Here is a 27,647-nt window from a genome sequence, read left to right as displayed (position 1 = left end):
GATGGAGAGAGCGCCTGAGCTCGAGAGAGAGAGCTCGTGAGAGAGAGCTCGTGAGAGAGAGCTCGTGATAGAGCAAAGAAAGAATCAAGCTTTCAGGTAAATGCACCTCAGCTTGTGCAGGAGCAGCAGAGTCACCGATTGACACTCAAACAGCTTTTCCAGGGAAACTGCAACAATTTGAAACTCTCAAGTCAAATACTAACCCAAATCTTAACGAACTGATCCAAAGTTTTCAAAAGGATGAGATAATTACCTCAAAGAGAGAGAGCTCGAGGTCGGAGATTGAGAGAGAGAGAACTCGAAGATGGGTTAGTGTCAGAGATCAAGAGAGAGCTTGAGATGGGTTTGTGTGATGGATACAGAGCTCGAATCCTTGCATTGTGCACCATCAAGTCATCTCACAGAGAGAGAGCTCGTGACAGAGATAGATGGAGAGAGAGAGCTTGAGGTGGATAGAGGGCTGGTGATGGAGAGAGGGCTCGAGATCGAGAGAGATGGACTGGAGAAAGAGATCGAGATCGAGAGAGATGGGAGAGAGTTCTGCGTCAATGGGAGAAGAAGAGCTGCGGCTGCGTCAATTAGATGTAGGTTTTTTTTAAATAAGTAATTAGGTTAAGGATATAATTGTAAATAGCTTAAACAGACGCATAACTTACGTCGCGACCGCAGAATTTTACGACGTCAAACGCAGGTCTCGGCGTCAGACGCGGCGGTTAGACGCAGGTCTCGGCGTCAATCAAACGAACAAGAATTTTGAAAAAAATTGCCGCAGTCGCATGAACCTGCATCAATGAAACGAACAGCCCTTTTTTAGTTTCAAAGTGGTGTCAGCCACGTAAATGATATCTCACTAAAGCAAAGGGGCTGTTACTGGTTTGTGCATTTTTAAAGAGTTATTTAGATTTTGATATTATTTAAGTAAGGCTTATCAAAACTATTTAAAAATCTGGTGTTACGGATTTGTGAATTTATAACAAGTCGTTTAAAATGTTTACAAGCCTTGAGTATTAAATTTATTGTTTTATACACTCGACAAAGTCTTGTGTTATATTCAAAAATAAATTAAAATAACTCATTTTATCATTTTTAAAATCTGATATTATTGATTTACTGATTATGTATATTTCTAGTTTTCCCGGCGTTACGGGTAGATTGTGTATTTTTATTTTATTTTACTTTATTTTTTATTGTAATTCTAATTTTTTTGTTTGAGTTTGTATATAACTTTTCAATATTGTGTAATTATATTTATAATAGATTTGACTAAATATTTCCAAAAAAATGCTTTATATATTTTGAGATGAATGTTTGTGACAAAAATGTGTTTTATCCATTTATTGGTGCTTAATAATTAATGGATACATGCAGTGATAGACAAATTACTCTCTGACATACACATACAGTGGAACAAATTGAGAAGACCCTATATTTTTTACACATACACAAATTAGAAATTCATAAATCATTATTTTGAACAACTTTTTGATGAATACAAAAATGAACTCATATGACTTTGTAACTCTAATTGCTTAAAATATAAAAAAAAATATTTAATTTTAACTCTAATTTGTGTCTCTCAAAACTAAGACTGATTGACTGTTGTTGACTGTCCCTGTCAATGTCGACACGTACTGGGATCTCAACAAAGTACGTTTGAATGCTGACACTAATGAGAGTAAATAACGCAAAAGTGGTTATGGAATAATTATATTAGATTCTCAAAGAAATAATATTACAATATGCATATGTTTATATAAAGAAGAAATCAACCTAATTTCCTAAACTTTGATTCGGAAATACAATTCGCATTTTATCAAAAAAAAAAAAATCAAACTAATTTCCTAAACTAATATTCGCTCTGTTTTATTTTAGTTTTCGTTTTATGTTTATGCACATAAATCAAGAAAATATTTAATTTTGCATGTTTACAAAATATAAACATCATCACATATACAACTAACCATATTCCAACCAATAGAAAAATAAACTAGAAAATACTATTCATAAATTTGCATTGAAATTCTAAAACGAAACTTATTTTAAAACGAAAATTTTACTATACAACGACAACTAAATTGAAACGGAAAGAGTCTGTAATAATATATCAAATAAATGTTAACGTTTTATTCTTTTTTTTTTTAAATATGTAAAATTTATTCTAAAGAAAATATCATTTTTTCACAACAAGTGCATCAAGATTCTGAAGCAAATGAAAACAGCTTTTCTACTCATGTTCTATCGAAACATCATCATCTTCTCGTGGCGACCAGTGTGCTTTTAAGAGGTGTCAAAAATAAACAAAAGTGTCATCAGTGTGTTTCAAACTGGGGTTTGGGGGTGTCAACAAGAGACTTTTTCAAGCAGAGCTGCTAACGTTTCAATGTTTTAATGAACAAATTATTAGTTTTAGTTATTTAAGGGGTGTCAGCTGACACCCTATTGGATCAAGTGGATCCGCCTCTGGTGGCGATCCACAGAGACAGACAGGTGGAAATTGCCTTGTTGCCTGAATGACAAGCATCGGTTTCTAACCGAAACCTGACGATCGATCTGTTTTGCAAGATTAGTTGCTGTTACTGGTACTCCTCCATGTCTCCTTTCACTTCTTTCTCTCTATATAAAATAGATGGAAGCTAGGAATGCATAGCGTTATCTTCTTGATATTTCCAGATTTCTCTCGATACGTCTTAATTTTCTAAATCTTTCTTTATCTTCTTGTTTTCTATAATCTTGATATGTTTGATCTTCTTGATCTCCCAATAAATGAGGATAGAGACACAGTACTAGCACACATCAAGAACACTCTCAGACGTTTTAATCCCACTTTCGCCTCCATTATATGCTTTTATGTGGTAAACATATTCCATTTCTCCTGGAACGTAAAGCTCACTACTATTATGCTCCAGAGAGATATTGTCTGTGTGAAGACTGTACTGATAGGGTTGGTGAAGAATTTGGTTGGATAAAAAATAATGATAAAGTCTTTTGGACGAAAAAGGACGAGAGTGCTGATCTTTTATGACGAGGATTATAAATTAAAATAGCCGGCACAATGCTCTTAAGCTTGAAGGCACTGTATCCCAATGTCATATTGCTGGTTACAGGTGATTACGATTTCAGGAACATGATGATGGATCTAAAAAGCAAGGGGGAAACTGTGTTGTTAGCTCAACCTCGAGATGCAAGTCCAAACTTCTCGAAATGATCATGGGAAGCAGTAAAGGTATACATTCATTGTTTGACTCATATCTTCCAAACCACGAGTCTTATACGCATGAAATAATTTGGAGAATGCGCTCAACTCAATTACGGAGCTCCAAGACGAAGAATCAGATCAAACCGAGTTCAGATGAAGGAGTTATGCAATTGACCAAACAGGTGATCTTCAGTTTACGCGAATTTAGACCTATGTGCATTCAATGAACAATTCCGACCAGCCCAGATTGAATTAAGCCACAAGCCCAATTGTTCTACAATCTTGGTCCATCATAGAAGCCCAGCAAAATGGATTCAGCCGAAAAATATCAAAGGAAGATGGATTTTCGTCCAGATTCAAAATAGCATTTATTTAAGTGTGTTTATCTCTCTTGCATGCAGAATAGAGTTTGAATTTCAACTCCCAAGTTGTGCTGCATGTTAAGATACTTTTATTGACGAAAATTACTTGTAATTCTCTATAAAAAGAGCCCAAAAATCATGAATAATGATAAGTTTGTTTTTCAGTGAAAATTAGAGAAGTTTCTCTCTTTCAAGATGTGATGTCTTGTAATTTTTTGAACTACATGTTAATGGTAATGTGTCATATCTATGTTCATGGCATGTCATATCTATGTTCATGGCTGGTCTAAAATTATCATAGATCTTTTCACATATCTTTGTGGCGTCTCTCAATCCATCTCTCAATCCATTCCTTGTTGGTGTGTCATATCTAGCAAGCTGTCGATTTTTTTGGTGTGTAATATCTAGAGAATCGATCCAAAGGAATTTCCGCAACCTTTGTGTGCCATTCAATCCACATCCTTTGATCTTTGAGATTTCACAGTCTCTGGGATGCAAAGCTTATCCCCTCACCACCTTAGAGTGCATCATCCTTGGGAGGTTCTCATCACTTCCGGGAAGGTTTCAATGCTGCATGTCTTGTGGCAGAGTTGATAGGGGGAGGTGGAACTATGTAACAAGTTTAAATTCATGAGATGCTTAGAAACTTTGTTGAATTCCTGAGAGGTTAAGAAACTCTGTTTATTTTTGCATATTTATCATCCTTGATAGTTGGAGAGCAGTGCATGGCTTGTTTATTTTTCCTTTTTATCGTGAAGGCTGTTGTAATTGAACTGTTCATTAGTAAATAAGTTTATATGAAATATATACAAAATAATAAACAATGAAGAAAGCCAATAGAATATCTTTCAAACAAGCGTTTTCCTAAATATATGGAAATAATATATTTTTTATTCAAGAAAATCCATCATATTTAAACAATTAAATCCAATTTTCCAAATCTAATATGTGCTAAAAATAAAACATGATATTACGTAATAAATACAAAAATATATGCAAAAAATATAATATTTATTTATTTTTAAAATCATGATTACAGTTTGATACATCAACGTTTTTTAAAAGATTTTGCGTTTAAACCCCCATAAAATTTAACCAATCTAAACATTATATATATTAACGAACTTTTAGCTCTAGCTAACATCCGGTTTGTATAACAACAGTGACCTTAACAGTATAGATGATGTATATCTTGTATGTTTAGTTATTTGAAATATATAATTACAAATTAATCATTATCTAATAGTTATCTTTAATCCAAGATTTTATTATGACTATCAACCCAGATTTTTATATTTTGAACGGTATGTTTCATGTTTTTTTATTTCACTTTCTAATTTCTTTTGTCTCAAATATTTCTAACTAAAGACCAATAGCAAAAATAGTATTGGAAGGAATTTTCAAGACTGATCAATGTCTAAGACGGATTAGTTATGGAAAATTTGAAATTTATCATAGATATTTTATATGTTCAAGCTTACTGTTACTTTTAAATTTCTAAGCTTACTGTTACTTTTAACCCTGTTTACATTTCATATTCTCAAACAATCTGCCTAATTTGAAATTTCTAAGCTTACTGTTACTTTTAACCCTGTTTACATTTCATTTTCTCAAACAATCTATATGTTCAATAATTAATTTCTTAATAAATTTCGAGAATATGATCTGAGCTATGATAGAAGTTTTGAAAAATTCAATCAATCAAAACATACAGAATTAAATTAACAAGATGCTCATTTTATAAAATTACTTATAAGTTCTTTCTAAATGTTTTCAAATTATTTGCTAAATATTTGCAAGTTATTTTCTAGATATTGGTAACTTATTTGCTAATTATTTACATGTTTTCTGCTAAATATTATCATCCTTCCCTTATCTAAATTAATAAAAGTTGAAATAATTAAATTTTGATTTTATTTTTATATAATTAAATATAAAATACATGTTGTTCAACTTCTTGCTTTAGTAATAGTCAGGGTGAGTTGCTTCTACCACAAGGTCTTGGAATGGTTATAAGTTATTTTTGGTCGATGCAACACTGTGACCAAGGACAACACTTTAGCCACCAACTTTCAGATACAAATATCCTACATTTTATATTTTTGGAAAATATGTTATATACAAGAAAAATAATAACAGAGATATTTAACTTTCCATATATTCTAATAGTTAGATGAACTTGGGTGCTTTCATAGACAGATGTTTTTGCCTTCCCATGCAGTAACTTCTACCATTTTTTTTTTAGGAAACAACATATTGACACTTATTAACATAAATTAAACTCAATAACACAACTAAAGTTTAGAACCTAAGTTTCCTATGTTCAAAATTATAGAAACAATATATTGATACCTATTAACATCAATTAGATCCAAAACACACAACTAAAGTTCACTTATTGTTTTGGCCGAAAAATGTTCACTTATTTTTTTCGAGCATGCTCATCCAATAAAACTAAGACTATGACCTAAACATGCATTTGTTATAAGAAATCTCAAAATAAAATTTAACTTTATATACAAATTTAAAATCAAAGAAATCCCAAAATAAAATTTAAACTTTATATACAAATTTAAAATCAGCATTATCACATTTTGCATTTTAATGTTTAATTTATCAAAATAACAGAATAAAAGTTCACGCATGGCGCAAATCAAACCCTAGTATATTCTATTAAAATAGAATTACTAATATATTCAACGTACAAAAGTTATTGTTAAACCAATTCATTAACATCTTAATAAATTAAACTAAATATATATTTCAATGTATATTATAAGACCAACTCATTCATATATAAATAACTAAGATGTACAAAATTAAATGGAAGAGATTTACCAGCCCACTAAATCGAACGATTAAACAAATGTTTCATACGACGCATATCTTACATCATATCTAATGGTTATTGGAAGAATGAGATTTGAACAAATTGTATAGATTAAGATTAGCCCCTTGCGCGGAATGAATGTTGTATATAAAACATTAATGAGAGGTCAGTGATTTATTTATTTACTAGATACTATTTATGTATTATTATTTATTTGCGATTTTATACGTATATTAAATTAGTGAGAGGTCAGTGACTATTATATATAAAACTAAATTGGTGCGAACATATAAATAAAAATAATCATTGTCGTTTAAAATTATTTTATGCTAAATAAATCAAAATAATAATTTTTATCTTTCATATTTTTTATAATTAAATTTAAATTGATATCAACATCGATGTATAGTATATTTGATTAGTATGACTATTTATTAAATAAAAAAAATTCTATTCACATGGTCATATGATCATTTGTATTTTTATAACAAAAAATTGAAACAATGATAACAAAATTTTCAGTATGAAACTTTTAATATTTTTTACTAATTTATAATCATTTTTACAAATTCAATGAAAATTTTGAAACTAAAATATTAAATTATTAGTATTTGTTCAATAAAAATTTTGAAATTTAAATATTTATACATTTTATATAATACGTAATTTAATTTAAACAATATTAAAATAAATAAACATATATATATTGTTATAATTTTATGAATATTTCTACCTTGTTATAACTAAAAATTAAACTATTGATCACAAATTTTCAAAGTGAGATTTTTGTAAAGTTTATTAATTTATATTCGTTTTTAAAAATTCAAAATATAATATATATCGAAAAATCGATTTTTTTATTATTTGGCTAATTTATTGTCTAATTTATTTAAATAATAATAATAATATAACAAAACGATAGAGGATGTATAAATTATTATCAAATCTTTATTATTTAAAATCATTAATTATCATATATATTTTGATTAGATTAGCTAATTCTGTATGTTCGATTTAAGGAAATAATGAAGAATATTTTTATATTAATAATTAATTATATGTTTAGGTTAATGAAAAGTATACTGTATGTTTAGATAGACCAACTTATTTTTCTAAAGATTTTGAAACTGATTCTCGTGATGACGTGTGTCATGGTTCATTGATCACAATTTTCAAAATAAGATTTTTTAAAAGTTTATTAATTTATATTCGTTTTAAGAAATTCAAAATATAACATATATAGAAAAATTAATTTTTTTATTATTTGGTTAATTTGATTGTCTAATTTATTTTAATAATATTAATATAAAACAAAAATGATAGAGGATTTATAAATTATTATAAAATCTTTATTATTTGAAATCATTAATTATCATATATATTTTGATCAGATTAGGTAATTCTGTTTATTATATTTAAGGAAATAATAAAGAATTTTTTTATATTAATAATTAATTATATGATTAGTTTAATGAAAAACATACTATATATTTAGATAGACCAACTTTTTTTCTGAGGGATTTTGAAATTGATTCTCATGATGATACATGTCATGGTTCAAAGGTTGTAATTTTTTTCTTTTAATATATAGGGAATTTCCATCATATTCCTTATATATTTAAATAGAAACATTTTTAAGTTGTAACTTTAATTACTACTATATGATAGCCCGCGCGCATGCGCAGGGTGAATTTTTATAATAATGTTTGATTATTAAATGATTTTAACATTTTGTAACACTACAATCTTTATCGATTATAAAATGACCAATACAAATGTTGGTCTCTTAAATACATCATTGTTGTTGAAGAGTAAACGTATTGCATCTCATTTTAATTATTTTTAAGACTTCATACGCACAAAAGAAAATTATGTTTTGTGGCTGACACAAATCACCGAAACCAAATAGGCAACATCGATTATATAATTACGAAATAGGATTAGGTTTTCTTCTCCCAATTTGTTTACTATTGACTCTTGATAAGTGATCTCATTTTCTACCTCTATAAAATTGTGTTTTCGTTCTGGTCTTTGTTTCATTAATATGAGTTAAGTTTCTTTTTTTAACTTATTCTATGAATTCGATGAATTACATAAGTGTCAATTTAAAAAGTGAACATATGTAAAAATTAGTTTCATTCCAGATACATATCTAAGAATTAAAATTTTGAAGAAAAAAAACCGGCAAACAGTATTCAGATCTAATATATTAAGCTGTTATAGAATATACGTGCAGACTCGAAATATAAACGTATGTCTAGTTTATATTCACCAGCTTGGTCTAAAAATCATCTAATTCTAGAACAACAAAACAAATTACTTATTTCACCAGTTCGGGTAATATATGAATCCGAACGGGTAATATCCAAACCCGAATGGATATCCGAAGATAACCAAACATAAGTATACTTAACCCTATATTTCTAGTTTATTTCTCTTATTTTACTCAAGATATTTATATTAATTATGCTTATTGCTCAAAATTAGATAATATACATATAATTATGGACAAAATCATTTGCTACTCACTTAAAATACATATCAAGCTCTGTTTCTTGCATTAACAAAAGTTGCATCTAAAATTTCAAAACAACAGCTAAATTAGTGTCTTTCTATTTTTAAAGTTTTATCTTCAAACCTTTTAATAGTTTAATTTTTTAAAAATTAGAAAACCGGTTAAGTTAAATATATTTTAAATACAAAAACTTAAAAAATGAATAATTTATATATTTTTTCTTCAAAATTTAAATATCCAAACCCGAACCAAAATATTCGAACCCGACTCGAAGTGTAGAAATACCCGAACATGTTCTATACTTTTATACCGAAATATCCGATACAAACCCGAACGTGTATCCAAACTCCCACCCCTACGATATATGATCATTTGTATCTTGCTTGAACAAAAAAAAAAGTTAAACTATTGATCATAAAATTTCCAATGTGAGACTTTTACCATTTTTAGTAATTAAATAAAAAAAGAGAGGTTAGAAAAATTGTTATCAAATACTCTCTCCTGTTTCATAATAGATGAAGTTTTGGTTCTTTGCACATATATTAAGAAATTATCTTTTCTAAACAAAAAATCATTAAAATATAATTTAAAAGTAATTTATTTAATAATAAATAAAAATAATAAAAACACAATTGGCTACACAATTTTTAATAAAGTTAAAGTTACCTAAATATGTGAAAACATCATCTATTGTGAAACAAAAACAATTAGCTAAAACATCATCTATATTGAAACGGAGGGAGCATGTATTATTCATAATCATTAATTGTCATATATATGTTAACCATATTTGGTAATTCCGTAACTTTTATTTAAGGAAAGAAAAAAATATTCCTTTGCACACTACTAATTAATTTGATAGTTAGTTTAATAAAAAGCATAGTATATGTTTCTATGGACCAATTTATTTTTCTACCAATTCTAAGAATCTGTTGATTTGCTTCTTTAGATTGTTTGCTTAACGTTGTTGAATAGATTCTTATGATTGATTGGTTTGTTTGATTGCAGAAACGAGAAAGCGTAAATCAAGATCACACACACAAGATTTGGTAACCCGGACTTCGTTTCCTACTGTCCGGGGAGGGAGCTTCGCCCTCAACGATTCACTAGATTCGATATAGAGTTCCGGTAACAGATTACACCGTTGATATCTAAACACACCGGAACAGATACAACGCAGTTACCTCCGAAATACACCTCAAGTAATCGGATCCTTCTATGCGACGTCACCGGAGCAGCTTCTACTCCAGTCTCCGATCGATCGCACAAGATAGATCTCTCTTTCTCTCGAATCTCTATCTGCTGTGATATCGCTATCTATCTCTCTCTCTCTTCTCTGTTTCTTTTCAGATGATCGAGTGATAGAGATGAAGTGGCCGTTAGGCCGTTATATCGACCTCTGCTGACTCAGCAGCACGCTCGAGTCTTTAGTCATCACGTGACTCGCCACGGGCTTCTACATGTTGCACATTCAAGCCCAACTCATCGGCCCAGAGGAAGAAGTCAGAAGCCTTGATGGCAAAGCCCACAAATCTCCACCTCTTTTGAGTTTGGACATACCGACGAAACCCTAAGGCCATCGATCTCTCTCTCTTGTCGCCATTCAGCTTCAACCTCATCTCCTTTGACCTCGATCTTCAATCAGCTTCTCGATGACCTTCAGTAGTCATCACCTCCTATCACCGCTTACATCTGATCTCAAACCTGATCATCTCTGCATGTGAACTGATCTCAGCTGGAACATCCCAGCTCCGAAAAACACACTGTTTGCTCCAACACGCTTTCCCCGCAGAACCTCCTCAGGTAAAAAACCTCTCTGATCTGCAACTCTATGCACATGAAAGACTCTTCTTTATTTCTTTTTTTGATACTCTTCGTTTCGTGATTCGTGTTTCTGAGATTGGTGATCTGATCAACCAACACCAAACTTTTGCCAACGCTTCTCTCTCAGTCACTCCACCGGAAACAAGTATCCCCAGAGACTAAATCGTTCCTCCAACGACTCAACCAGATATATCAACCTTCAGAGATCACTTACGATCTCCTTTACTCTACAGGTAACTCCTCTCTCTATTTACTTCTCCCTTTGTTTTCAGACTTTACAGAAAACTAACTCAGTTCTTCTTTGTTTCTGTATGTATGAGACGCTGTATGGAGCTACCCGGAATCGCTTATCTCAATCAGCAGACGTTAAGAATCTCACAGCAGAACTCAAACTTTGTGCCAGGTAAACACTTAGTTAGAAAATCTACTGGATTCTTAGAAGTATGTATCTTTGCTAGGTTGACAACTCGCTTAGACACAATGTCTCTGATGAAATTGAACTGAGTATCCATGTGTTTAGTTCTCTCGTGATGTACTGCGTTCTTAGATAAGGCAATCGCACTCTGTGAGTCACAGTGTATCCTTACAGTGTCTTGTTTGTAGCCTAGTTCACTGACAAAATTTCTTAGCCAGATAGCTTCTTTGACTGCTAGAGTTAGGGCCATGTATTCTGCTTCGGTAGTGGATAACGCCACTACTGACTGTAGTCCTGACTTCCAGGGCACAGTGTTTCCTCCAACTTGAACTACAATTCCAGAAATTGATCTCCTCTTGTCTAATCTGCAGAATAGTCTGAGTCTGAAAACCCTTCAACTCTGAACTCTATAGACTTCTTAAACAACAAACACTTCTCATAAGCGTCTGCCACGTATCTTAAAACCCACTTCACAGCTTCCAAGTGTGCTCTACTAGGATGAGACATGAATCAACTGATCAATCCAACTGCGAAACCCAAATCATGACGTGATCCGACCATGGCGTACATCAAACTTCCCACAGCACTTGCGTAGGGCAAGTCTTTCATATATTGATATTCCTCATCTCGTTCTTTTGGATGCAAACTCGTTAGCTTGGAATGAGAGGCTGTAGGCGTAACAACTGATCTAGCCTCGAACATTCCAAACGTTTTTAACACCTTTTCCAAGTACTTCGCTTGTGACAACTTAAGAATTCTTTCCTTCTTGTCTCGTGTAATAACCATGCCGATAATTCTAGATGATCTTCCTAGATCCTTCATCTCGAACTCTGAGCTCAAACTATTCTTCAATTCTTTAATCGCTGTTTTGCTCCCTGAAGCAATAAGCATTTCGTCAACATACAACAACAAGTAGATAGCTTTATCTGAACTCACATCCTTCATGTATACACACGAATCATATTCACTTCTTATAAAGTTCTGCTTCATCATGAACCCATCGAACTTTAAATTCCACTATCTGGACGATTGCTTGAGACCATACAACGATTTTCTTAGCAAACAAACTTTATTCTCATCACCTTTCTTAACAAAACCCTCTGGTTGCTCCATAAGAATTCTCTCATCTAAATCCCCATGTAAGAATGTTGTTTTAACATCCATCTGCTCTAACTCATAGTCGAAATTCACCACCAAAGACAGAATAAGGCGTATAGACACATGCTTTACCACTGGAGAAAAAAATTCATTGTTAGTCTATGCCTTCTTCCTGGAAATAGCCCTTAGCTACAAATCGTCCTTTAAATCTTGGAGCTTCAACTCCTGGAATACCAAGTTTCAACTTGAAAATCCAACGACATCCCACAAGTTTCTGATCTTTAGGTCTCTCAATAAGGTCCCAAGTCCTGTTCTTCTCAAGAGACACCATTTCTTCTTTTGCAGCAACATCCCAAAATTTTCTTTCCTTTGTCCTCATAGCTTCAGCATAAGTCTTTGGTTCTTCAACTTCTATCTCTTCAGCTGCATTTAAAGCATACGCTACCAGATTCGCATTATCAATTCTCGAAGGTGGCCTGATATTTTGACGTATGTTTCTGTCACGAGCTAAGACACAAGTATCCAGTGATGGATCTCCTGAACTAACCACAATGCCTCCACCCTGATCAGAATCTTATTCTTCATCTGAAGCAGCTGACTCCTGTGAACTTTCCTCATCAGATACTTCTGTGAAAGCTCCACCTGAAGCTGATGTTTCTCATGTCTCAGTAGCTGATGTTGAAGGTCCCTGAATCAAATCATCACTGAAACTCATGCGTTTTTCTTTTCCTTTAATGTCTGATTTCACCACATCTTTGTCTTTGGTGCCAGACGATGAATCAGTCAAGGTATCCTTGAAAATTTCTTGCTCATGAAACACAACATTTCGACTCATGGTACATTTTCCATCATCCTCAATCCACACCCTGTAGCCTTTTACTCTGAATGGATAACCCACAAATACATCTTTCACTGCTCTAGGACTGGTCTTTTCTTGAACTCGATGCACGTAGGCAGAACAACCAAATTTCCTGAGATGTGAAAGGTTAACTTTACCACCTGACCATCTCTCTTCTGGCAGCTCAAACTCAATGCTTGATCCAGGTGTCCTGTTGATCAAGTATACAGCTGTTGAAGTAGCCTCTGCCCAGAACTCTGGTCCTAGTCCGGTTTCTGCCAGCATGCTCCTCACCTTATCCATAATAGTCCTATTCATTCTTTCAGAAACACCATTCTGTTGCGGAGTATAAGTGCAAGTACAATTCCTCTTAACACCTGATTCCTTACACAACTTATCAAACTTGTAGTTGCAGAACTCTAGGCCATTATCAGTTCGTAAGCATTTAAGCTTCTTCCCAGTTTGATTCTCAACTTCAAGTTTCCACTCTCTGAACTTATCAAACGCTTCATCCTTAGTCTTGAGAAAATAAACCCACACCTTAGAGAAGTCGTCTATAAAGCTCACAAAATATTTGCATCCTCCAAGACTTTCAGGAGTTGAAGGAGATCCCCAAAGATCTGAGTTCACGTAGTCCAAATTGCCTTTTGTGACATGTTTAGCTTTCGGAAAACTCTGCTTGTAAGCCTTTCCAAGCGCACAACTTTCACAAAACTCCAAACCTCAACTTCTTTAATCTGCAAATATCCCTTCTTGACCAACACATTCATGTTAGCTAGGCTCATGTGTCCAAGTCTTGAGTGCCACAAGTCTGTCATGTTTGTCTCAACTTTTCCAATGTTAGCTTCAGCTCTCGAAACGGTCCCTTGTAGATAATACAAACCATCTTCGTAATTTCCTGAGAAAACCTTTACACCATTCTTAAAGAAATCAATTCTGAAACCCTCGCCCTTGTAGGTGCAGCCAGCCTTTTCTAACATACCGTATGAGATAAGATTTCTACTCATCTTGGGCATGTACCGAACATCAGTGAGAATGATTTCTTTTCCATCTGAGTTAACAATCCTGATCTTTCCAATTCCCTCGACATCACACTGAGTGTTATTAGCCATTAAGACCTTTCCTCCATTCACCTTCTTGAAATCAAATAACACACTCCTCTGTGGTGTTATGTGAAAAGAACATCCTGAGTCAAGCACCCAATCATCCTTTGTATCCTGAGTGCTGACTGTAAGAACCAACGGTTGTTTTGATGTTGAGACTGTGTTTGCTGAATCACTCGGACTCTGTTGTCTGTTGTTTCTCTGTGGACACTCTCGCTTCCAATGACCATCCTTACCACAGATGAAACACGCAGTCTTTTCATCCTTGTTAGCTCTAGGTTTCAACTTTGATTTGTGATCTATTGACTTTGATCTTCCTCTGTAGGACTGACTATTTCCTTTGTCAAACTTCTTGTTAGACCGTCCTCTAGACTCAACATACAGTCCTTCAGAACTTGACTTTCCTTTGCTTACTACGCCTTTCTGCTTCAGCTCAATCTCTTTAGCATAGGCAGACGTAGTTACTTCCCTCACGGTCAGAGTATCTTTGCCAGTTCCATACTTCAATGTATGAACCAAACCCTCATATTGAGATGGAAGACTTGTCAGTAGCTGTATCGCTTGGTCTTCATCACTAACATTGATGTTGAGACTAGCGAGATCTCCAATCATCTTGAGAAACACATCCATATTTTCTTCAATGCTTTTACTCTCCTCTATCTTAAAACTTGCAAACTGTTGCTTTAGATAGATCCGGTTAGGCAACGTCTTAGTCTGATAGTCACGCTCAAGCGCTTTCCACATACCAAGAGTTGTAGAATCATGCATAACCTTCTTCAAGATCATATGACTTAGACACGTTCCCATCAGATTCTTCACCCGTGTGTCCTCAGCAACCTTAACTGGATCCAGAACTAGATCAGCTCCTTCTTCAAGCTTCTCAGACTCCTTGTAGAGAGTAGTATTCTCATCAAGTGCAAATGCTAGTCCCTGGATCTCTCGTTGACCAAGTAGTTTATACTTCCACATCCCAAAGTCCCCTTTTCCATCAAACTTGTCCATCTCGAAACGACCTCGAGTTGGATCCATCCTTAATCTTCTTTAGAACCTCCTTAATCACAACACTTAAGTATAACCCACAGCTCTGATACCAGTTGTTGATTTGCTTCTTTAGATCGTTTGCTTAACGTTTTTGAATAGATTCTTATGAACGATTGGTTTGTTTGATTTCAGAAACGAGAAAGCGTAAATCAAGATCACACACACAAGATTTGGTAACCCGGACTTCGTTTCCTACTGTCCGGGGAGGGAGCTTCGCCCTCAACGATTCACTAGATTCGATATAGAGTTCTGGTAACAGATTACACCGTTGATATCTAAACACACCGGAACAGATATAACGCAGTTACCTCTGAAATACACCTCAGGTAATTGGATCCTTCTATGCGACGTCACCGGAGCAGCTTCTACTCTAGTCTCCAATCGATCGCACAAGGTAGATCTGTCTTTCTCTCGAATCTCTATCTTCTGTGATATCGCTCTCTCTCTCTCTCTCTCTCTCTTTTAAGATGATCGAGTGATAGAGATGAAGTGGCCGTTAGGCCGTTATATCGACCTCTGCTGACTCAGCAGTACGCTCGAGTCTTTAGTCATCACGTGACTCGCCACGGGCTTCTACATGTTGCATATTCAAGCCCAACTCGTCGGCCCAGAGGAAGAAGTCAGAAGCCTTGATGGCAAAGCCCACATAATCATTCTCATAATGATACGTGGCTACGAAAATATGTTATAATGCTCCAGGATTAATATATAGTGGATGTTGAGGTGTCAACACCACAACTCTTCTCACATCCTTTATTACAAGAGTGCCATTATATGTACCATCTATTAATATTACAAGAGTGTCATTATATGTACCACCTATTAATATAATGTTTCTCAGTTAATAAATGCCATTGTAGACTAAATATTAAACCGATTTTTTTTGTCTAAATGTATAGTATTAAACCGATTTTGTTATATATGGGTTAACTAAATGAGTGATTTTTTTTAGCAAAAAAAAAAAAAAAACTAATGAGTGATTTTGTAACTTCCTTATTAGTTCTCTTTATTAAAGTTTCACGATTCTCATTCTTCACGTCTAATCCAGGTATGAGTCTTGACTGAGGTCATATGACGTCCCTCAAGAATCTTATTATTCTCGCCGCAAAAATAAAAAAATAAACGATCAATGAGCTTTGGCAAAAACATCAACAACAATCAACGTTGACTTAGTTTATGTCACGCTGGTCAACACCTAGTTAAAAAAAAAAAAAAAAAATAGTATATTGTCTTTTTAAACATAATACTTGACGTGCGGATGATTATTTTCATTTTTACACACATAATTATTTGTTTTACAGGATTAATTGTAATATTATTATATTATTAATTGTTTAATATAACATTTTAAAACACAACAATTTTATAGTTCACATGCAATAATTTAATTTATTTGTTTTAAATGTTCAGTGATAGCATATTTTAAATTATGTGAAAAAAAATTCTAAACTGAAAAATCTTATTAGTTAAAGATTAAAAACTTAATTCAAAGTTATTATATTAAATTAATATCGCAAATTCAATATAAAATTTTACTTGAGTTTAGTATAATTAAAAATTTAATTAGATATTAAAAAAAATTAGTTAAAATGAAATATATATTTAATTTTTTCAAGAAACATGAAATTAATTAAATATTAAAAGTTTTGTTTAAGTAAAAAATGAAATATAAATTTATTTTAAATAACTACGAATTTAATTAAATATTTAAAATGTTTATTTTAATAAATATATATATATATATATATTTATATTGTAAAAAAAAGATATGAAAAGATTTTATTAAAATATAATATCAGAGAAAATATAGGAATATCTTTTTGATTTGTTTATTTTAGAATAATTGAAATATTTATACAAAAAAATAATTTAAACAACTTTCTAAGAGATTGTTCAAATTAAAAAATTACACATGAACTAAGTCATGATTTCTGTTTTAATAGTATAATTTAGGTTCAAGAATTTTTTTTAAACACTTTATATATTGTACTCAATACAAAATCGTGGTGTATTGTATAGCAATCATATGTTTTTAATAATATTATATTGTCTTTGTTCTTACACAATCATGGATAATATGGTTCAATATAGACCTTGCCGGTAATATATATATGTTGTGGTCAATTATATATCTTCCGGTTGTCATAGGAAGCCTATGTAGTTTAAGACTTCAATGTACTAAGTGGAGGTTATTTGTTCCAGTACTTTAGTGGATTTAAACTTTATGGTCTAGGAAATAAAAGATGTGATTTATTAATATATACTTGAAGCATTAAATATTAATCCTTGGTAAATAGGACGTGCGAACTTTACATACCTTAAGTGTAACTTTCTTAAATTTCAAGAATATAAATATATTCCAAATTTTAATACGTGTTAAGAAGTCTGAAAGGTTTATGTTCGGACTTCTCTCTCCTCCCTTCGTTCTCACTCTAAAAACCTTTCACGAAGGTGACGATGATAGAGGTTCAAGGTTTAGCCGATTTCTTCTCCGGCTCTGACTCCCGGTGATCGGGCATCGACTTTGGCAAGCGGCGGCTTTTTCAGCGACGACTTGGCTGGCTTCTCTTCCGGCAAGCGATGGCTCCTTCAGCGTCGCTTGGCTGGCTCTGTCTCCGGCATGTTATGGCTTTCACAGCACCGTTCATGGCCGGCTCCTCTTTTAACTTTCATCGCTCATCTCCGATGTTGGTTTATGTTCAGATCCGGTTTTAATTTTCTCATTTTTAGTTTTGTTCTCTTGAGCGTTTAAAGATCTATTGCTGTTGACGTTTGTTCTAATCTCGAGCTTCCTGTTCCGGTGTGTTCTGGTGGAGTGCTCGATTAGACATCCGACGGTAATCTCCCAGCCGGTGAAGTCGATGGCGTCTCTACTTCTGAGCCACCTGGTTCTCTTTTGCTTACGGCAAAACGCGTGGCTATGTGCTGTCATGTGGAGATGCATCCTTCATCATTTGGACTTTTATGGTTGGGTTTTATGATGTGCCCCTCTTTTATGTTTTTTGTCTGGGCACTACAAGAAATATCGGTATTAATAGCACCCACAAAACGCTATCATATCGTTTTCATAGCGTTTCGAAGAACGCCGTGACAGCCGCAGCTATAATAGACCCCTCCCCTAGCGTAGCGTTTTACGCGTGCTGTAACAATATACAGATATTATAGCGTTGGTCATGTGTTATATTATACCTATTTATAGCGATTTCTTTTCGCTATTTAAATATTTTATGTGGCACTTTTCGTGTGCCATAAAATATTTTTTTATGACATTTGTTTTTTGTCATGGAATACCTTTTTGTAACTCAGCTTTTTTTGGATTTTTGAACATTTAATAGCAATTTTTTTGTGCCATTGAATATTATAATACAGCATTTTACTTGTGCTATGACGTTTATATTCTAGGTAATACTAAATAGCTAATATTTTCTATATTGACACATTTTTCGGTTTGATTTACTAATTTTGTTTTTTATGGGATATAGAATTGGAAAATATTGTAAAAAAAGAAAATTAAAAAATAGACTAGAAATATGCAAAAGCACTATAATGTGCTAACAATTGATTCATCATATAGCAAAAAACACATACATAAACAACAGACATAAACACCATACATAAACAACAATTAGTAATGACGGCCAGACTTGGTTCGCGAGGACTGTCCTTGTGCTTGTGGTGGGCGTCTGAAAAGAGATGAGTTTCTGAACATTGGGTCGATGTCTTCTTCAGGTTCCTCAATGCGTGTCAAGTAGCCAAGAGAGGTTCTGAACTCTGTTCTGGTTATCTCCTCCACATCATTTCCTCCCGAGGACTGTCCTCGTTCTTGTTCTCTGTTGAGTGCTTCTTGTTGTGGTTTTTGTTTTTGGAGTAGTTGTGGTCTCACTCCAGATGCCGGCAGTGCACATACGATGCTCTTCCTTCCTTCCATTAGAGTTTCTAGACTGTAAAGTTAACACAAGTTAGAACTTTAATGGATATTTGAATATGAATATCTAAACTGAAAATGAAAACTTATTTGAAGAAGAAATAATAAATCGAAGATGATATTTGAAGAAGAATAAATGGAAATCGAGTATCTCTGACCTTTGAAGAAGTTCCCAACCCAGATCTGTGAGGGTTCAAATCTATAAGGATCTGTAAGAGTTGTTACCTTTTTAATTAGAGAAATATATAATAATCATACAGATGAAATAAATCTAGGGTTTAGACTTTGGAGGGCGCAGACCTTTTGATATGGATGAGTTCGATGGAAACCCAGAGAGAGAAATCGAGGTCGCTTAAGAGAGAATCATGGTTGTTTGAGATGGAATCGTGATGGGTAGACAGTGAGATGGAATCGTGCTGGGTCGAGGTGGGCTCGTGGTGTCACAAAGAGATTTGTGGTGGTTTGAGATAACTCTCTAACCTAGTTTGCGGTGGGCGTAAGTTCTGAGAGAGAAGGAAGGAGATAAAAGAAAAAACAATTCTGAACCATTAGATTAACATTTACGAACGGACAAGATTATGATCCTTGCCTTAAAATAATCAACCAATAGGAAGAGAGAACGAGGATAGCTGATGGATGGTGGATTATGGGCCTTTGATCTGAGATATCAATCGATGGCTATTAAAAAAAGAAGAGAAATTATGTTTCTGGTTATTTATAAATATTTTTAAAATTATCTAAAATTTGTAAAAATTTATAATCATGATTCTAAAATATAAATCTAAGTTTAGACATCAATTTCTAAATATATAAACAACTAAACACTTTAACTACACCAATAAACCCTAACCCTCAAACTAAACACTAGATATGCTAACCCTTTCAAAAGAAAGATAATGTGGAAAGGGAACTACATCATGTGTTTTGTGATTAACATATAACTAGGTTAAGACCCGCGCCTTGCACGGGATTAACATTATATATATAAATTATTTTATGTATTAAATATTTTTACATATTATCAAATAATAAATACATATTAAATAATTAAAAGTCAGTAACTATTAAAAATATAATTAAATTGGTGTGAACATATAAATCAATTGTATTAATCCAAAAAAAAAAATTATTTGATAGGATATGTTATTAAATTTAAATGATACTAACATAGATAATATATTTTAGTATATTTTTAATATTAATGTCTATTAAATGATGATTTCTACTCATATAGTTTTTTGATCATTTGTATATTTTATAGAAAAAAATTTAAATTACTGATAACAAAATTTTCATTGTGGGATTAATAGTTTTAGTAATTTATAATTTAAAAAAAAATAAGTTGTCAATGATCGTTCAAAACTTTTATCAAAAAAATTGTTCAAAGTAAATTTTGAAACTAAAATATTATATTTTATATGGTTTATAGTTTAATTTAAAACGATATATATATTAATCTTATTAATTAATTAAATTAGACTTTTTACTTATATAATTTTTGTAATCATTTTTATTTTTTCATAACAAAAATTTTAAACCATAGATCATAAAATTTGAATGTGAGACTTTTAACAGTTTTAGTAATTTATAGCCGTTTGTAAAAATTCAAAATATAACATATACATAAAAATCTAAATTTTTATTATATGGTTATTGTGGTTGTTTAATTTATTTAATAGCTTAAAATTAAACAAATAAGATAGAAGATACACTATTTTTATCAAATCTTTATTATTCAAAATCATTAATTGTCATATATACTTTAGCCACATTAAGCAATTCCGTAAATTTTATTTAAGGAAATAATAAAGTACATTAATGATGAATTTATTGTTAGTTTAATAAAAAACTTATTATATAATTAGATGGACAAACATATTTCTCTAATGATTCTAAGAATCATTCTAGTGATGACATGTGGCTACAAAAAGAAGTTGTAATGCTTCTCAAATAATATATAGGGGATTTTGTCTTAATGTGTGTTATAGTTTCTTTAAAAAGACCTCAAAACTATAATTAGAATAAACCTTAAAAGAAATCTCTAAACCTAATCACTAACAAAAACATGAGAATCCTAATCCCTATGCTTGCCCTAAACCGAGAATAGTGATTTGTTCTTTGTAAACTAGATATGGACATATATCTTATTGGGCCTTTGTAAAACTAAAATGATAAAATGGATCAAACACAATAACATAAAGTCTTAACTTAAGTAAATCATTCAAACCATACAAACATTTCAATCCATCCGACACATGAAAAAAAGAGAAACACCGAGTAATTGAAAAACAAAAGTCATGTTCTGAAACAGCAAACACCAAGTCATTTATGTCAACAAGAACTTAAATAGTTGCTTGGTTCCTTCTACTCTTTTGTCAAACCTGAAAAGAAAGACATAACCTTCGGTTCACATTTATGCAAGAGTGCTTCCAAGTGAGAAAGAACAAAAAAATAAACAAAACTCTCACCGTTATAATTTTATCCTCTGGCCAAGCAAGAGCGCTTCCAAGTGCATCTTCCATATACTCAATCTCAGATGAAGTCCTCCACACAGATGCATCTTTCACCTTCACAACATCCACAAAGACTCTACAAGCACCAAGCCCCAAACGCTGAAAGTGGACAAGATGCTCAGGATTACTCGAAGACCAACGTCCTTCAGCGACGATCACCTTGTTTTCAGACAGATCCAGCAGCTGGATTTTTTTATTTGGCTTGAATTTGTTACGCTGCAATCACAGAAAGCAAAAACGAAGCCAAAATTCAAGCATCACAGAAAGAAAAAACGAATCAAACAATTCAACAATATAGTTGTACCTCAGATCTGCGAAGAGGAGATGCAGGAGTAAATGGTTTCTTAGGAGCTGGTGGAGTTAATGGAGACTTCTACTTCTTAGAAGATGAACTCACTGCTTTAGAATCGGATTGTTGACGACGTGGAGAATCGGTTATATCTGGCTCAAACACAACGCAATTTGCAGGCCATGCTACATACCAACTAGATGACTCATCTATTCTGGAGTAAAAGACTTGCTTTGCTTGTGAGGCGAGGATGTATGGATCAGCTGCAAAAGCCAACTAGATGACTCATCTATTCTGGAGTAAAAGACTTGCTTTGCTTGTGAGGCGAGGATGTATGGATCAGCTGCAAAAGCCATTTGACTTTGGTTGAGGTTGACTAGTGTGAAGCCATCTTCAACCTTCACTCCGTTACCTATATTTGCCCACTGACAGCGAAATACAGGAATGTAAAAGGTATTGTAATCGATCAGCAGAATCTCCAACACTCTGCCATAGTATGTTACCAAATCAACCATCTGCGAAGTGGCTTTTGCACTAGATCTACACATAGCTGTTGCCTCATATAGAACACCACTGTTCTGACTTTGCCTGTCAACTGAAATCGTGTGAAACCGCAGACCATTAATTATGTAACCAGTGAAAGACCTAGAGCTAAGACGAGGACCGTAGGCCAGCCATTTGAGTGTCTCCTCGTGATTCTCTAAGCTAATAGGTATCTATAACAAAATATGTTAAGTGTCAATACATATCTATAGCCAAAACCAGAAAACTAAATTGTTGCTCATACTATGAAAATTACCTGGTCTTTTACCCAAGAAGCAAATTTTTGTGAATGAAGTCTCCATAATGTTGTTGCATCACGTCTACATTTTTCATTAGTGTCCTGTAGATGCTGTAAGTGCATGCTTCAAAAGGATTCAAACAATGTATTAGCTACGCTATAAAGTCACAAGCGACAGTAACTAAAAAAACAACAAGTAGCTTTGAAAGACTTACTCCACATAAGGTTCGACGATTGCCATATTCTGAATCACAGCAAGATGTATAATCTTCATATCCTTCTCAGAAAGAACACGACAAGTGGCTGCAGATATTGGACGACCTTCAAGAATAGAGCTGCTCTCGAACTCAGTATTTCTATCAGGTTTCTCCTCATAACTTGTTGTTTTTTTCAAGAACTGACTGCAGAACCTAACACATTCCTCTGCAAGATACGCTTCAGCAATACAACCCTCTGGTCTTGCAAGGTTTCTTACAAAGTCTTTCAGCACTTTCATGTATCTCTCAAATGGGTACATCCATCGGAAATGAACTGGTCCACATAACCGAGCTTCCCTGGCTAGATGAACTACCAAATGCATCATTATATCAAAGAAACTTGGAGGAAAAAAACCTCTCAAACATGCAGAGTGTTTCCACAATTTCAGTTTCCAATACTGTAATTTTCTCTACATCGATTACCCGCTGACAGAGATGATGGAAGAAAGCACAGAGGCGGCCAATAGCTATCCTAACACCTTTAGGTAATAATCCTGTCAAAAATATAATTTGAGAATAGAGTCAGGACATTTTAATCTTGACTATTACAAAGTTTAAAGACTCAGTTAATACCTCTAATAGCAACTGAGAGAAGTTGTTGCATCAAGACATGGTAATCATGTGATTTCAATCCTGATATCTTAGATTCTTCTAACTTCACACACCTTGATATATTTGAGCAATAACCATCCGGACCTCTGAAGTCCGATAGCCGCTTGCAGAATACTTTCTTCTCTTTGCTGGACAGAGACCAAGGAGCGGGAGGAATGTATGTTCTTTTCCCACGGGGTTGAGGATGTAAATCCTTCCTAATACCAAGCAGTTCCAGATCTTTTCTCGCGTTAAGACTGTCTTTTGATTTTCCACAATGCAACAATGTAGCTATAAGACTTGCAGCAACATTTCTTTCCACATGCATAACGTCTAAGTTGTGTCTAACTGGTAGATCCTAGACAAAACAAACACAGATAATAGTGTCAAAGGAAGGTGGTGACTGCACAATTAAGAAAAACTGATATATCTTCAGATTAGAAACATACTTCCCAATAAGGCAACTTGAAAAAGATTGACCGCTTCTTCCATCTAGATAGCTCTTCCTCATCAACTGCTTCTTCCTCTTCCTTTGAATCACTGGATTCATCATCCGTATTGGAGTCTGATCCAACCGTCTCATTAATCTTCCTCTTCCTACCAGTTACTTTCACATTTTCAAAATCATTCTTGTAATTTCTAAGTATATGGCTTATGTTATGACCACTCAGAATTCTACCCTTTTTCCCATGCTCTGCTTTCCCATCAAACCATGCTTTCTTTCCTCTATAAGGATGTGTGGGAGGAAGACCTTTCCGATGAGACATATAAATGTGCTTCCTGCAGTTACTCAACCACATACTGTCTGTGTTTTTTCCACACACAGGACAACCCATTTTGCCCTTTACTTTGCAGCCTGCAAGATTCCCATATGCTGGAAAATCCTAAATAGTCCAGAGAAGCATAGCTCTTAATGTGAAAGTGGTGTGGCTGACTGCATCATACGTTGACTCTCCTTTCTCCCACAGGTGGTTTAGATCCTCTATAAGCGGTTCTAAGTACACATCAATATTGTTACCAGGTTGGCTTGGACCAGGAATCAGCAACGACAACATGATGTTCTCCTCCTTCATACACTTTTCAGGTGACATGTTGTAAATGACAAGCAAAACAGGCCAACAGCTGTAGTTCACATTCTTCATATTGAAAGGATTGAACCCATCTGTGGACAGCCCAAGCCGAAGATTTCTTTCTTCAGCGGCAAATGAAGGGTATCTGTCATTCATTTGATTCTAAGTAACAGAATCAACAGGATGTCTGCTTTTTCCATCAGTGCTCTTATTAGTAAAATGCCACCTCAAGTCCTTTGACATGTCCTCTGACCTGAACATCCTCTTCAGCCGTGGGATTATGGGAAAATACCTTAGAACTTTCTGTGGAATACCTTTCTTCACATCACCTGTGCGCAAGTTAATATTCCATCTTGAAGCATTGCATTTCGGACATTTGTCTAGCTTCTCAAACTCCTTTCTGAATAGACAGCAGTCATTCACACAGGCGTGTATCTTCTCATAACCCATATCAAAAGATCTCAAAAACCTCTTCACTTCGTACAAGGGCGTGTGCAAGACATTATCCTCGGGTAGCATCTGTGGCAAAGTCTCAAGCAGCAAATCGAAGCTTCTATCAGACCAACCACTCTGTGTCTTTATCCTAAAGAGTGAAACAATTGCAGAGAGCTTGCTGTGGTTAGCACAACTTGGATACAGAGGTGTTTCTGCATCGGCTAGCTTAGCAAGAAACTCATCTTCTGCCTTATCTTCACCTTCAGCAACCTCACTTAAGTCACCATGCCTAAGAAACTCTTCATCAACAAAGGCAGCTGCTTGGTATAACCCTAAAATCTCATTCCTCTTCTCACTTCCATTGCTTCTACTGTCAGTCCCTGACATTACTTCTCCATGGTGATACCAATCCTCCCTCATCTTGTAACTCAAATCCATTCCTCTTGTTACTAGATGATCCACAATAACACTGGCTGAGTGACGAGCTACGTTGCGACAATCAATACATGGGCAAATGATCAACTCAGACTCTCGCAAATCTGCACCAACACACCTCACAAATTCCCACGCACCACTCTCATAACCAGGATCAGCTCTTCGGTTTAGACACATGAAAGCATAATTTCAACACTCTTAATCACACACAAAAATTCAGTTCCTATAATATATATTGTTTTTCCTTACCTGTTTAGATGAACCCATGACTTTTCGACCATTTTATGTCCTAAGTTTCTAACCGATAGACCAACAAAATCAAACAAAGCCATAAGATTATGTCAAACATACACCAAACAGACACAATGACATTCACAGAGGAACACATAAACAATCAACGATTCAATCAGATACTATAACTCAGTCATTCAAAAAGATCAACAAGAAACGACTTCTATTTGGCTGAAAAAGAATCACCTGATCAATAAGATCCTTCGGATTTCAACTCCACTAGCTTCACTCGAGAAAGGAACAATCAAAACCTAAAACCTGCAAAGCAAAAGAGAAGAGAAAGGAACACTCAAAGCTTCAGTCGAGAAAGGAACAACAATCGTGTTCGCCCATGACGATATCAAATGCAAAACGGAATTGATTACCACCTCACTTCTCGTGATTCTGTAACCTGACTTCTCTCCTCCTAATCTTCGGTGAAATCGAAATTGTAAAAGCTGAAACAAATCAAATGAATTCATCTGAGAAATCAGATAAATCAAAGGAATTACAGACAAAATCGAATATGGGTTCACCGGGAATCTGACCGCCGGCGAAAACAACACCGTTCAGACACGAAGATCGATCAAAAATCGGAGAGATTGGGCTTCCCAATCATTTTTTTTTCTTCGATGGTTTCTATGTGAAGATGAAGGAGAGGCGGAAAAGGTTAAAACTTTACTCTGTTTTACTGTATTTTTTATTAATTTTTTTCCCTTCCCGGATTAAATTTATCGCTAGCGAGGAACTAACGCTATGAAAAAGATGGGTATCGGATTACACCATTTTTGGTAGCAGTTTGAGAATTCGTGCTACCGTGAACTGCTACCAATAGCCATATTTCTTGTAGTGGGGCCTTGTCTTGTTAGGCCTCTATGTACTTTGTTGACCATCGGATAATAAAACAAGATGACAAAAAAAAAGTCTGAAAAGTTTATTATCTAAATCTAAAAGTGTGTGATTCAAAAAAATTGTTACTATATAGTTTCAACATTAAATATATACTTCTCGCGAAATGATTATATGTGCAAATATTACAATTAAACATGAACAACAAAAATATTGTAAAAACTCACTCTGGCGTAGGGCACGGATCATCAACTAGTTATATGATATATGCCAAATCATACAATATTTCTTTTTAAAGTATAAATATTTTGTTTGACCTAACTTTAGTTATATGTTATATTATATAAAATGTCATTAAAAATTAACAGAAAACATTAGAAAGTAATTATGGAAACAATATTATACTACTACCTATGTTTCCAAAGAACACAATAATTAATCTTATGTCGAAACAATATAAAACATTAACACCCAATGTTTAATAACTTTTCTTTCAAAATACTTGATATATAAAATAATTGACTAAGACACTCAATTAGAAAATTCATAAATGGGTATAAATTTTTTGCAAGTTTAGATATTTCAAAATAATTTCATTTAATATGAAATCAATTATCAAAGATAATTTTTTTTGATATGCATCATTTACCATCTCAACTAGACAACTAAACGCCATAATCTACATATGTGCTAGGTTCATCTAATATATCGACAGTATGAGGTTCGCTAACATTACCATAACCCGGAATAATCCCATATACAATACTTCCAAATTTCACTATTGTTAATATTCCTATTATTCCAACAAGTTAAGCATGGATATTTTAACTTACGGGTTTTTATAATTTTCGGTTGTCATTGAGCCACCGCCATGAATTTTGTAATATCATCTGCGTATTTCTATGCAAGTAAGTTTGTCTCTGAATATATAGAAGAAAAAACATGTTTTATGCTTTTTGTAAATGAGGGGAGGTAATATTTACAGATAAATGTAGAATAATTTCTTACGG

The 27,647-nt window shown here is 33.6% G+C and overlaps 1 protein-coding gene and 1 long non-coding RNA gene across 2 annotated transcripts; both read right to left on the bottom strand.

The window, feature by feature from the left end:
• Positions 1–18,714: 18,714 nt before the first annotated feature.
• LOC125581923 lies at positions 18,715–20,076 on the bottom strand. The gene is made up of 2 exons (XR_007319704.1): positions 19,306–20,076; positions 18,715–19,163 (listed from the first exon to the last, which is right to left on the bottom strand). It is a non-coding gene; the product is annotated as an uncharacterized LOC125581923 (long non-coding RNA).
• A 1,446-nt stretch (positions 20,077–21,522) lies between these two features.
• LOC106422183 lies at positions 21,523–25,695 on the bottom strand. The gene is made up of 10 exons (XM_048748976.1): positions 24,902–25,695; positions 24,514–24,793; positions 24,028–24,462; positions 23,561–23,936; positions 23,419–23,481; positions 22,946–23,297; positions 22,749–22,854; positions 22,258–22,665; positions 21,616–21,876; positions 21,523–21,528 (listed from the first exon to the last, which is right to left on the bottom strand). The coding sequence occupies exons 1-10, from the start codon at positions 25,693–25,695 to the stop codon at positions 21,523–21,525; spliced, it is 3,081 nt and encodes a 1,026-aa protein (XP_048604933.1).
• Positions 25,696–27,647: the final 1,952 nt, after the last annotated feature.

Source organism: Brassica napus, chromosome C2 (assembly GCF_020379485.1).
Source record: "Brassica napus cultivar Da-Ae chromosome C2, Da-Ae, whole genome shotgun sequence".
Lineage (NCBI taxonomy): Eukaryota > Viridiplantae > Streptophyta > Magnoliopsida > Brassicales > Brassicaceae > Brassica > Brassica napus.
This window is presented reverse-complemented; position numbering and strand designations above follow the sequence as displayed.

Coding starts and splice junctions, on each gene's coding strand:
- LOC106422183 (XM_048748976.1), bottom strand. CDS start 25,695: ATGTGTCTAAACCGAAGAGCTGATCCTGGTTATGAGAGTGGTGCGTGG. Junction 23,937..24,027: donor TCAAGTTGCCTTATTGGGAA/GTATGTTTCTAA, acceptor TGTTTTGTCTAG/GATCTACCAGTTAGACACAA. Junction 22,855..22,945: donor ATCGTCGAACCTTATGTGGA/GTAAGTCTTTCA, acceptor ATCCTTTTGAAG/CATGCACTTACAGCATCTAC.